Source organism: Geospiza fortis, unplaced genomic scaffold, assembly GCF_000277835.1.
Source record: "Geospiza fortis unplaced genomic scaffold, GeoFor_1.0 scaffold172, whole genome shotgun sequence".
NCBI lineage: Eukaryota > Metazoa > Chordata > Aves > Passeriformes > Thraupidae > Geospiza > Geospiza fortis.
In genome coordinates, this window is record NW_005054309.1 from 7,503,189 (window position 1) to 7,516,766 (window position 13,578).

Here is a 13,578-nt window from a genome sequence, read left to right on the forward strand (position 1 = left end):
TCTTTTTTTCCTCCTGCTTTAAGGGCTCTGGTTACCATAAATTTAATTGTCCAGGTCTCAGAATCCTGCAAATTGCTCTAATAGCTTCTCTTTCTACCTCTAAGGACAAAAATATGGAACAACACATTTTTCTTGTCAGCTCTCTGGATTTTTGTAAAGCACCTGGCTGTGGCTATTGACCAAATGAGTAACACTCAGTTGGTCCTTGCTACAAAAATACTGACTCCCTCTGTACAACAACTCTGTGCTAAATGCACTTTCTTCCCTTCTGAGCACACTGAAACTCTTCAGCTCAGTACTGTCACTTGTTTCCAAACCCAGTGAAGTGACTTCCCCTTGTGGAGAGAGCTCAGGCTCAGTTTGCCATCTCTGCAGGGCTGGCTTAGAACCAGCTCCTGCCCGTGCCAGGACACCAGCACCTACTGATGGAGCAACTGAACACCAGCACCTTTTGTATTTATTCAGAACAAAAGCATCCATCAGAGGAGAGTCCAAAAGCTCAGCCTGGCTCTCCCTGAGCTCTGCCACTCCTGCAGCCCAGGCTCCCACTGCAGAATGTCTCTGGATCAGCCTTCATCAGCCAAACCAAGTCTTCCCATGAGCTTTCCACCAGTATTTTTTATTTATTTGCTCATTTGTGCCCTATCTCTCCAGCTGGACAGGGAAAGGCCTGAGCTCTGGAGAGCACAGGAGATGGGCTGGGGTGGTTTTATTTTTTTGGGATTTCTGCCTCCTCTGCCCCATGACTGCTTCTCCCAGTGCTGGCTTGGAACATTCATTCAGACCCACAGTGCTCCTCTGGCTTTCATCTGACACACCAAACTAGAAAAGGGCTTAAAGCAGATTTATTAATAACCTCACCTGAGTGCAGTCACACTCAGCATTAGGGTTATTTACAGGGTGATTCAATTCCATCATAATTTACAGGCTTTTATGCCTCAGACAAACACAGACTATAGTAATTTGCCTCTGAATAATAGAATTAGCTTAATTTAATCATGATTAAAGACATAAATTGCTCATGACAAAATTAAACCCAGGGGAGAGTGGGGGTAAGAGCTATACAAGTCACCCCAGTGCACTGAGCTCCCCATTACAGTATGAATACTGGGAATTGTCCTCTGGAAACAGACAACTGGTGCAATTCCTGGAGCGGGCAGAGCCCTCAAACACCCATGAGCACAAAAGATCCTTCAGATTTATATCCCAGTAAAATGAGTTAGTGGCAGCAATCTGCTAAGGGAAAAAATCAGAGGTGCTCCCCTGTGAAATCAGCAGTGTGTTGTGACACAATCTACTTTTCACATTTGGTATTGTTACGTTTGTGTGGCAGTTTGGGATCACATACCTGTGGTTTTTCCATTCCAGATAGAATGTCTTGAACCCTTTTTGTTTCTGAATCAAATTCTGTAAAAGAGAGAATGTGGAAAGAGGAAGAGAAATAAATTACCAAAATGAAACAAGAATTTCAGTTACAGAAATAAAAACAGGGGAAGGAGACAAACATATTACAACATGAGTAGCTGCAGACTGGGCTGTCCCCCTGGCCACCAGGGCTCTGGAGACGACAAGTGTCCTTGTCCCATGCAGGGAAAACCCAGGGGAGCCCCACAGGAGCCTGCGCTGAGCCCCAGCACCCACCCTGCAGCCACCTGCCCTTAAACTGGGTAATGCCCAAGGTTCTTCTGCAGCCACCTTGCAGCTGCAGGCAATGAAGTGATGCCAGCAAATTCCAGAGCCTGAGCAGCAGCAATCCATCCTCCTTGCCTGAGCCTCCTGCAGGGGCTGCACAGAGGCACCCACAGAAAAGCTCCCCCTGAATTAGAGGGATAATTGTGCAGAAGAGGCCATCCTCTGAGCAGTGGAATCAGCCTTTCCCTCATCCTCCCCCCTCAAAACAATCTTGAGGTGAAACATCAGCTCAGAGTAATGAGGTGACACAAAGCAGCTTTATTCCTTTTGGACCACAGCACACAGAGGCCTCACTTTCCACTACAGTATTCTCTAATGGAAAACCAGGAACATATTTTCCTGGGTTCTTTTTTTTTTTTCTTTTCTTCTTTAAAATGTTAATGCAAAAAGTTTGCTCACCAAAGCAGAACAACATATCTCACCTAAAGCAAAATGAGCCAGACGTCCTTGGCACAGGAAGCAAAAAACATTAATAAACAGGTGGGATCAGATCAACAGCTTTCACTAATGATTCCCCCAAAACCTGACCTACTTCTCCCAGCCCAAGAATGTGTCTTTATTTTTGTCTGTGACCTGCTTTAAAAAAGTAGATCTTCTTTTTACGAATTCCATGTGCTCGACTGCCAAAAAATAGAATTGGCTGAATGCTGATGGCAGAATTCCAGTGTAAATGCCCATCTCTCCCTGCAAGAATGCACCTTGGTGTGGACTGGGAATGACAGATCTCCTGCTGCACACATTCCTGGATTCCTTTTAGCCTCAGCCACTTGGAAAAGAAAGGAGCAGTAATATTTCAGGAGAAGTTGAGGATAGCAAGGTTGTTGTTTTTCCATAGCAGATAACCCTCAGAGTGTATTATAAAGAGCATAAACTGGCAGGATTGAGCCAGAATATGATAATATTGATTTCAAAATTTCACAGATGGACTAAAATGGCTGAGGAAAAGACTGAGATGCTGATCCAAGTGAAAATGTCAAAATTTGGGGTGTTTCAGAATGCAGGGTTCCTTTTAGCATCAGTAAAGAAGTTGAACTGTGCCACAAAAGCCTGGAGGCAGATCTGCACAGTGTGGAGATCCTGCAGGCTTATCTCGAAGGGATGCTAATCAGAAGCAGCTTCTGCAGCTCTGACTGTAACAAAAAAGCTGCTACTATTTTATCAAAAGTTTCTGGTTATTATGTCACCCCTAATTACAACCCCCAGAAGCTGAGCGTGAATCACTCTCAACCCCAAATCCCAAACATGTGGACCGCATTTTCTTCCCTCTCTCTGCTTTCTAGCAGGGATGCTCTGTCACACTGAGCAGGAGAGGAAAACAAAGCCTGAAGCCCAAAGAAATCTCATTTCCCTCTTCCATGAGAGGTGATTGCTTTGTACAGTAACTCCCACCCTCTGCAGGTCAGGGCTGAGGGTTCAATCTGCTCCAGGCACAGGAACTGACTCCAAGACTTAAAGGAGATGGGTATGCCCAGCAAATAAATAAAAATTTAATTACTTCAATCAAACTTTTCAATGAAGTGTCCCACTCAGGGAATTTTTTACATCAGTGTCCCAGTTATGTGTCTTGTTCACACAAAGAAGGCTCTGGGTACCAGACACAGAGGCCTTGGATTATTACAGATATGTGGACATTTATGGGGGCAATATGGACATTTATGAGGGCAATATGGACATTTATGTCACCAAGTGTTTATACAGATAAGCTGGAGGGGGAAGAAGACAATTCTTCTTCAAAGACTTTGGGGAGAGGGAATGGGATACATGTAACAAATAATGCCCTGTGAAAATAAAGCAAATACTACAGGCAGAAAGCAATAAACATCCACAAGTGATGTCTATAATAGCATCAGAGAACAGCACAGGTTGAAAGGGGACCTCAGGAGTGGTTATCAAGAATTACAGTATTTACAGTATTTCAGACACTTAGCTTCCCATTTCAAGAGCCATTTAAAAAAATCTCCGGCTTCTCTGGATGGCTGAGTTCCTTTCTGTAACAAACATGATTATTCACAGTCTCCTGAGCTAGACTAAGCTAAGGAGAAGAGAGACCTGTCCCAAATCCCTCCCTCAGTAGGGAAGTTGCTCTGACCTGCCAATCTCTGAGTACCAAGCTCAACATCTTCCTTCCAAGCCAGCAAAGAGCAGAAACGGAAGACAACAGAGAAGGAAAGAAACCATCTGACATGCTCTATCTGATAACACAGAGCTGCTGGAAAGCATTTCCTCCTGGCTCTCTGTTGTCACTCAGCAGCCACCAAGGACTATATTCTAAATTAGCTCAATGGAACATTTAGGGACAAGGAGCATCTGCTGGACATCCCAGATGCAGTGGTGGAAAAGTGGGCAAGAACAGCAGCAAGAAATGGGCGAATCTTGATCTAAAACAGGCAAGTCAGGTTCAAAAAAAATTACCTAGAGCTGCTCAGGAAAGGTGGTGGGTGGCTGAGCATGACTCACCTGCCTGGGACTGATTGTCCCTGAATAACAGACAGTGGATTTGCATTTCAGTCTTTGTCCCTTCCTCTTCCTCAGCTGATTGAGCAGTGAGTATCTGACAGGCAGACAGAAAATCTGTATGGCAACCCCCCCAAAGGCTGGGGCTGGCCGGGCAGGCAGCAGGAGCTGCTTTCCTCCTTTTTCACTGGGAAGAGGAGCTCAGCCACGTCAAGGAGGAGCCCAACCAACACTTCAGGTCATTGTCCCATTTTAACTTTTCCTCTCAACATCTGCTCCCCACATCTGCCATGGCAAAACTCTTCCTCCTAGGAGGAAGCTGGGGGTGGGGATGAATTCCTTGTGAATGCTCCATGGGGTCCTCTGAGGGACAGTACAAAAATCCGAGTTGCCCTGCTAATCTCACTGTCTGAGAGACATTATAGCACTCCCAGCATTAGGTTCTAATTCCCAGGCTGTGGGTTCTTTGGATCCAGTGTTCCAGATTAATCTTTTATTGCAGAAAAGCCAGCTGAACGACCTGGACCACATCAAGTTCCTCTCTTTTTTTTCAGAATTTTGAATAATAAACAAAATTCTATGGATACAACCAGGATTAAATGCCCCTAAAAGCTAAACACTTTCTCAGCAGCTGTTTGGTGCTAACAGGGTTTCAGTGTCAAGCCTTGCTGAACTAAAGCCTTTTATTCTATGCTTCTGTTAGCCTGTGTCTATGTTCCTTTCTGCACGTACAGCACAAATATAATTTTCAGAGCTTTCCAACCATACTTTCAAACACCAAACCCAGCTTTAAAAAACAGGGGAAAAAAATGTCAGTTCAAGGTAAGTTTGAAGTTTCCATCAATAGTTTACATGTTTGCATGAACAGCAGCTGTGTATGTAAATGGTTTGAAATAGCTAAAAGCTCTAAACTAATTAAGATTTTCCCATTGCAAATACACATTTTAGGTTTGTTCTGCATTCTTTCCTTCGAAGAGAGGAAAAGGTCCAGCTCAAGACTTAGCTTCTGGCCACAGAAAGTATTTACTGTTTCAACAGCCTTTCCATTCCAAGGGAATGACATCAGCACCAGCACTTTGCAAACTCTGAGTCTAATTCTCAAGCAGAGCTCCATGCTCACAGATATGCCAGTCATAACATGACATGCTTTCTCAGAATTTGTTCCAGATTTATCGGGGCTGTGACCGGCTTTAGCGCTGGGAAAGATCTTTCATCAGTCACGTACAGCACAACCTACAGCCCCCGAGAAAATGAGCTCTTCAAACACAGCCCAGCTCCTTTGTGAGCTGCCTGCCCGTGTCAAAGCTTAAGGCACCAAGAAGAACACATCCAGACTTCCAGGGAATTGCAGAAATGTAAGTTAATAAGCTCCTTGCACAAGAACAAACCTAACGCTGCGGATGTCACGCAGCAGCTGAGTCACAGGACCAGAGGGGATGTGACACAGCCACAGAGTCCATCCTCCTACACTGAGACACGATCATCTACACCCAAACTGCTTCTCTGAGATGAGAATTAAAGAAATTAAATAAATGACCTCCTGCCCCATGATCACGGTCATCTCCAAACTTCTCAGCTAGGAGAACTACCACAGCATCTAACTCTTCATCTCAGGGAAGATCATCTCAGCTCTCCCTGCTGCATCTGAAACTTATTCCTTCTTTCCTGCACATCTGCCCCAGGAGAGTTCATCACCCCTTCCTTTGCTGCCACCTTTCATATACTTGCAGGAATTTCTTCCTTTAACAAAAACAAGCTCATTTCTCCATACTTGTCTGTAAAGGACCCCGCCTGCTGCTGTCTTCTGTTTTTTAAATTAGTTTCCATCCTTCTGAGGATGTGGCACATCCCTGCCCAGCTGAGATCCTGGCAGCACCAGAACTAAGGACTCATTTACAGAGCTTGCTTAGAAGAGCTTGCTTGTACTCTTCTCTTTGTCTACAGAATAACTTGATTCTTGGGGTTTGTAACTCCTATTCCTCCCAGAATTAAAAAAAATAATTAAAAATTAAAACACCTAATTAAAAAACTAGCTAGTTGTCTGAGAACAACTAGCTGCAGTGCAGTAGATGGCTCTTGCCTTGATCAAACTTTTTCTTTGAAGGCCATTACAGAGCTCTCCTCCTGTCTGGCCATCATTCCCTGACCCATCAAGCACTCTCAACCCCATCAGAGCCTGATATGGACTATAATTTAATAAGCCTCAATCCTTATTCCATCCTTCAAGCCCTTAATGAAAATATTGAATAAAATTAGAGCTAGGACAAATTCCTGCCTAATGCAGTTTGGTGCAGCTCTCCAGTCTGTCAGGGAGGCAGCCCAGGACAGGGCAGGGTCACGGATAAACTGCCAGGCTACAGATGTGACACTGGGAAGGGCAAATCCAGTGTCACACTGAACACACAGGGCTTTAAAAAGCCCTTTCCAGCTGGACAGAACAGGGAGCCCTTCAGAATAAAAAACTTGTGAAAAAAAATATTTCCATTCAAAGCAGTCAATCACACCATGTGAACCTGTAATACACCAAGGAAAATTATTAATTAAGCCTGGATGAGATTTCTAAATGTTAAATATTTCAAATTTCTGTTCATTACATGAAAGCTAATAAAAAACATCAATGATAAAACACAACTATGGCTCCCCAGACAAAGGTAGAGAGATTGATGTTATCCAACTTTAGATACAATTGTTAAAACGTGTTCTAATTCTTCAAAAATTGCCATGCATGAGTGTATCACAATTTTTCCATTTCTAAGTGATTTCCCACTGTTGCTATCTGATTTCTCCTGCTAACATACATTTATTAATGTCTAGGGGCTTATCCTTCATTCTTTATCCTTAAAGACCAAACTATATATAGATAGAAAAAAAAAAGAAAGGAAGAAAAACAAGCAAGCAAACAAACAACAACAACAAACCAACAAAACACAAAAAAAAACAAAACAAAAAAACACCAAAAAGGGCAAAAACCCCCCACAACAACAGCAAGCCACAATTTCAGATCTAAAATCAGAAAAATCAAATCTCTAGTCATCCTGATTCACTGATTCAATAAAGCAAAGGATGACTGAAGTGCTTTGCCTCTGTGATTTAGGCAGGAATTTAATTCCTTGAGAGACGTCCTGGCCACAGCCCATATCTATTGACCTGCTGGTTTCACCTGGACTGCTTCAGTATCCTATTGTCCAAGGGACAGGATATTCCAAAATACCTGGAGTGCAAATTCACAGCTCATCCTTCTCTAACCAAAGGCACTTCCTATCACATGGATCAGGATCAGATGTGGGAGCATTCAGATGTACACAGTGAAGTCACCTGGGCTAAAAAGTGTTTTAAAAATAAATGTAAGGGCATCTGATCCTCCCTGCCCCCTGTTATTGTTTGGATCTCTGTTTTTCTTTGGGATGGAGGAAGGAAAATAAGATCAGTAGCAACCAGCAAGGGAAATAAAAGGCTGGATGCAAGGGACAAATGGAGGGTAAGTGACACGTTGGGTTTGTTTTTCTCTGCTTCTTCACTGCTACTGCTGGAAGACAGCAAAAACAACTCCTACTTTACTGGCTGGAGATCTGAGTGAATTCCTACTGTGAACAGGCAGTTGGTCCATTAGAAGGCAGAAAAGGCTTTCTTAGTAAAATACAGCAGCCCCCCATCTCCTCCACATCCATGTGCCATGGTGAGCGAGCACTTTGTACATCTCCCAAAGCAGATAACAGAGGCAGGGCACTGGGGATGGCTGCAGCTGGCTGGGCTTGAAGGAACACCAAACCAAACAATGACATAACCCACAGAAACAGAGGAAGCCCAAGCTGAATCTGCTGGAACAACAAACCACTTACACACAGGACCTCCTCTTGGAGTGCTCTCTTTTCATCATTGACCTGCTTTAGCTTCTTTTCTCTGTCAAAATATTTTTTCTTTTTATTTTCAGCAGCTTCCCTTCTGCTATGCTGTTACAGCAGCTGGCATGCTATGTGGGGCTGGGAAGACAATAAAAACTTTGCAGATAAACCAAGCAGTGCCCACCCCTCCATCTTTTGGTCAAGTATTCGACATAGAGACTGAAAGTCCCTCCTAAAACTTCCCTGGAGCTCCTGACTCCCACTTTCCAGGTAGAAGGCTGATGTTTTGTTCTCACTACAAATTTGGCCACTACAATCTTTTCCCAGGAACAATGATGTTCTCCGCACTCCTCAGAATTCTGTACAATAGTTGGGATGCATGGAATTTCCTTAGGCTTAATTCCTTCCATTTATTTCTGTGCTGCTTTATGCTTTGTCCCTCTCATTTCTCCTCGTTCCCTGTGACTTTCCACACTCAAGGGTTGTTCTCCAGGCTGAGGAACCCAGTGGTTACTCAGGAAGGGATGTGACTTCTGCAAAGCTGCACCTTGCTGTCAGCAGCACCCCAGGCTGCCCCAGGTGACATGGCCAGAAAAACTCCACAGGCTTCCCCAGCTCAAAGCAGGAGCAGGGGCTGGTCAGCAGCATGGCTGAGATACCCATGCGTCTTAAAATATGAAACTGGCTCAAAAGGATGTCTGACACCAGCCATGAAATGACACCACCTGGTATTTACAGAGAGACTTCCCCTCAAAAGAAAAGGTTCCCTTCAGTCCTGGCACCTGACTGTCAGAGCCAGGCAAAGCAGGAGCCTGAGCACCATGAACACACAGCAACGGAGGCTCACCACTCCTCCTTGCACTGACAAAAAGCACAAGTCTGACAGCACCAAGGATTGGTCTTCTCTTCCCAGCTGGGTCACTGAGAGCTCCTCTGCATCCCACCACAGGTGTGGCTTTGTCACTCCTGAGTGTCCCTGCTGGGACAGCCACAGCACGTCCTGCTGGGGCAGAGGTGAGCCCTGCAAGAACTGAGGTGGAAAGCACAGTCCCTAAAGAACACAGAGGGACAAGTCTCCACTGTGCCATTTTAAAGTGCCTTTTAAAATCCTGCCCCATGCCAGTGAGGAAATATTTTTCTCTGCAATACCATCTCCAGTGTAAGGGGACAATGGCACCAGTATTGAACACAAAACAAAACTTACTTCTTCTTGATGTTCAAAAATATGACCATAGGCAATTCTGGCCATAAAACCTTTTGCTAATCTGCCTTTTACACAATAAGAGCATTTTCCTGATCAAACACAAAACTAGCAAAATAACCTGCAGAACTGCATATTTGCACAGAAAAACAATCACACAGCACAGCCAAAACAGACTCCATAGGAGTTCCAAACTTGCTGGGGATTAAACAGAGCTCCTCAGCCAAAATTAACAACTTCCCTTGGCAGTGAACCTCATAAAGGCACTGAGTTTGCTGCAACAATAGGAAGGCAGCAGAGCACTTCCCCAGTGCAGAGGTACAGCAGAACCCATCACAAACTAAAAAAAATTTAAGAAAATAACTGCAGGCCAAATTTTGCCCTCAGTCACAGCTCCTCAACCTTGCTGGAATCAAAGAAGAAATGCCTTCTTTAGATTTCATGGTGGGCAATGCAAAGTGCTGTGGGATGCTGGGTTTGAGCAATAACCACTATTTCAGTCTCAGGAACAGTCAGAGCAAAGCAAACTATTCATCCTCTGTGAGAAAGTAAGCAGGGAAAACTTGCCCTAAAACTGGATAAAAGTAGAAAGTGTGTCATCTTTTACTGTTCTTGGTTTTTGTCTAAGCATTTACATTGAAGCAGAAATTTTATTTCCATGCACTACTTACACTACTTGCACAACTTTAAAAGATGTTAGATTCCACAGGAATAAAAGTTGGGGTTTTTTTTGTTGTTTTTTTTTAAAATACAACTATTCCAAATCATGGTGCTGGAAAGGCAAATATTTTTCATGAAGCCTGCACTGGGATTTTTCAGTGGCAACCTAGTGAGGGGCTGCAGTTACTACATTCTTTAAATGAACCCCAATCTAAGCTCTTCTGTCACCAATGTAAATTACTGACCTATTTTTCCAGATGAGAAGTATGATACAATGAAATTGCAATGAGTGGTGGAGGAGCTCACAGTAATCCCAGAAACCAAATAACATCTTTCTCTTTCCACTCAGCCCAGGTACCACAGCTCAGAGATGGGGGAAGGCAAAGAGCTTCCCCTCCCTTCTTTAAATCAACCCAAACACCTCCAGATTGACAGCAGAGCAGAAATAAATTATCTTCCCCATGACAGATGACAATCAACTGACTCAAGCAATCCCAGCCTAAATTGTTTTGCAGTCATGTCTGAAGGATGAACTATGACTATATGAGCTAGAAAGATATTAAACAGAACGTTTAATAAAGACTGGGGGCTAAATTTATAAAATGCAGAAGTCAAAAAGGCTGATGTAATCTTATCTGTGCCCTCTCACGCCTGAGATGGGAAGAATGAGTTCAAGAATGTTCAAAAAACCTGATCTATAATGTCTGTACCAACTTCCTACTAGTGAGCTGAAAGAAGCGCATGGGCAATTAGCAGTCCTGTATGGGACAAGGCCAAAATGTGATCTTGGATATTGGCATAATCAGTTTCACCACTAAGAAACCTTCCAAATATTTAAAATATTTCACAGAAATATCCACCTGATTACCGCTTGCTGGGGAGGATTCAACAAAGCTACAGGAATTTCAGCTCATTCTGGATTTCATTGCTGAGATGAAATTCAGGGACAAGTCACATGAACTGCAGTAAATCAAAGCAGCTGCTTCTAAGCACAGCTCCTTAGAGCGGAAAAGAAAAACAAGAAAAAAAAAACCAACACAAAAACCAAACTCAAGCTTCAGGACAACATCTTTTATAATAAACCTTGGAGAAAATTGAAATGGCTGCTTCATTTTAGAACAGTTTAACCTTTCTGTTAACTGCAACACTGAAAGCATCACCCTGCATAAGATTCCTCCTCCCCTTAAAAGCAAATATACTGAAGATCTCAAAAACTTCAGAAATTAAATTCCACCCTTCCTCAGGAAAGGAGGAGTAACTGATGGGGTTTGAAGCACAGCCTAAGAGAGTTCAGTAAACAAATCCCATTAACTTCAGGGGGACATGAAATCTCATTTCACCACCTTTGCAAATCCAGCTGGAAACACAGACGGACATTGTTCAGAACATCTGGCTATACAAATAAGTGTTGTTCATTAAATCATTAGACTTAAACACATTTTGTTTTTTATAGTCTGGAGGGAGGAAATGTTCTACCTCTTCCCTATAAATACCCTCTCCCTTTTGGCTCCATGTCCCAGATATTGCCAAATAAGGGAAACACAGTTCCCTTCCTTTGTCGGTGGTCCATGTTATCTCCTCCTAACTGGTCAGGATACACTGCTTATCTTGCTCTGAAGCTCTCAGATCTTGGTGTAACTCTTCTCCCTGTCACAGGCATTTAATCAGTGAGCATTTAAGCAGGATGAAAATGTACTTTGTGCAAATTTTTTTTTCTGTTGGGTGGGTATCCATAAATTATGTAAACTCCTAGGAAAAAGGTTCAGATTTCACTCTTCTGGATTTGACTGTCAGTTGCAGCAGAAGCTGCAAATTCCTGAGATAATATGAAGATCCTCTGGGGGAAGAGGTTGTGCCTTACATCATTCAGCACTGACTTCCTGATAAATGATGGAGCAGGCAGTTTAGCCAGCTCGCCCTGCCAAGGAGATCCTGCTGGCAAAACGAGGCAAGGGAGGGATAAAGCAGATGGGAATAAAAATATGAGAGCCTACAGAAACTGATCAGGATTGGGAAAAACAGCTTTGAGGTAAAACACCAGCAGCCACTGCCGAAAGGGTTTATGAGCCCTAATAAGGTCAAACATGAGCCCTGGAGCCAGATTCCCTCACTCTTTACTAGATATGCCCTACATGTTGTTCCTCAGTGGACTTTAAGCTGTGTCTCCTGTAGCTGGCACACTTAGGAAGATTGGGGAGCTTCTAATGAGATTTTTTTTGTCAGAGCTGCTGTGATGAGACTGAAAAATATCACCAGAACTGTGGTGACCCATTGTGCCCCATGGATGGCTCAGAGCCATGGATGCCCCAGAGGCATGGATGCCCTGACCACCAGTTCTCATAACCATGCTGGATCATTTGTATCCACACTGCCCTGGTGTTCTCTTTGCATTTTCAGGTGCAAAAAGTCTGAACAAAACCAAGTTTGAGGCATTTCCACTCGCCTTTAAAAACAGCTGACATTGAAGATGGGAGAATATTGTGCAATTAAATTAGGAGATGCTCCCACTCAGCTGATGAAGAGAATCCCTTATCTACAACTTCTGGTGCCAAAGTAATGAAGCTGGTTCTTTAGTCTTTCAAGATAAGTGCATAAAAATAGAGTGTATCTCCTCTCTCCCTGTGCCAGCCCTTCCCAGCTTGCAGAGCTCTGTGCTGTGAAAGAAGGGAGGACTGCCATTGCATTCAGGCTTCCCATAAACTTTGGGATTGTTCCTGCAGCGTGCAAACAACAGGAGAATACCTCCCTGTTTGTGACAGGTCACATGCAGACAAGATTTCACAGGCTGGCAAATTCCTGGAAATTATCTGCACACAGACAACTTCTGGGAAAGAGCTGGTCAAGATGCCTGAGAAAGAAGAACCCCCAGGCAGCTCAAAGCAGAACCCTGCTGGGTTTGGAACTGGGCAAAGCTGTGGCAGAGGCAGGGAGGGCACTGGGCATGGACTTGCTTTCCAGCACCATCTGTGATATTTAGCTTTTACCCTTCTCCATCAAAGCCCCCATGATTTAAGTTAAGCTTCAAGACAGAAGAGGAAACAGATTTGTTTCTATCTCTCAACAGAGTGTATTTCAGCCATGCTGGATAAACATTTTAGCCATTCTTTCTGCTGAAGAAAAGTCACAAATTAAGCCTGATCTGGATAAATTCTTGCAGGCACACAGAACTTGGGAATGTACTCTACCTGAACCCTGCAGTGTGTTTCTAATACAGCCATCAGTCTATATAAAGTTCACTTAAGTGGTTATTTCATGTGACTATTAGGCAAAAATATTATTTGGTGAGAATCTGTGTGGCCCAGCTAATAGAGCTCAAGCTGGTACACAACGGTGTATCTGACACTCATAATCACTTTGTTTACTGCCTGAACAAGCAGTTCACAGCCAATTATTTTAGAGAAAATACCAAAGATAAAGACTGTTGAAGAAACAGGCATATTTCCAAATAGAAACAAACACAAGCACAAGCTCAGTCATGATGTGGGAGATAAGGTCAAGGCATGAGAATATCACACTGGAAATTCTGGGTGTCACAAATGAACACTGGTTTCTCAAGTTCAGACCATGTCCTAATTAATGGATCCTATTTCCTCTCATGCATTAGAACTTACAGGAAAACAGCACACAAAATCTATTTCTAATGAGATATAAGTCTGAAGAATTCAGACAAGTAGTATTAATGGCTAAAACTTAAAAAAAATGCAGTAGGAACAGTAACACCATTTAGAG

At 43.3% G+C, this 13,578-nt stretch overlaps 1 protein-coding gene across 1 annotated transcript in view; it reads right to left on the reverse strand.

Annotated features, from left to right (window-relative positions):
* FNDC3B (fibronectin type III domain containing 3B) overlaps positions 1 to 13,578 on the reverse strand; it is a 146,944-nt gene that overhangs the window by 63,872 nt on the left and 69,494 nt on the right. The window contains exon 6 of the mRNA XM_005419033.2: positions 1,349 to 1,407. Coding sequence (XP_005419090.1) covers positions 1,349 to 1,407 — 59 coding nt within the window. The remainder of the gene's footprint in view (positions 1 to 1,348; positions 1,408 to 13,578) is intronic.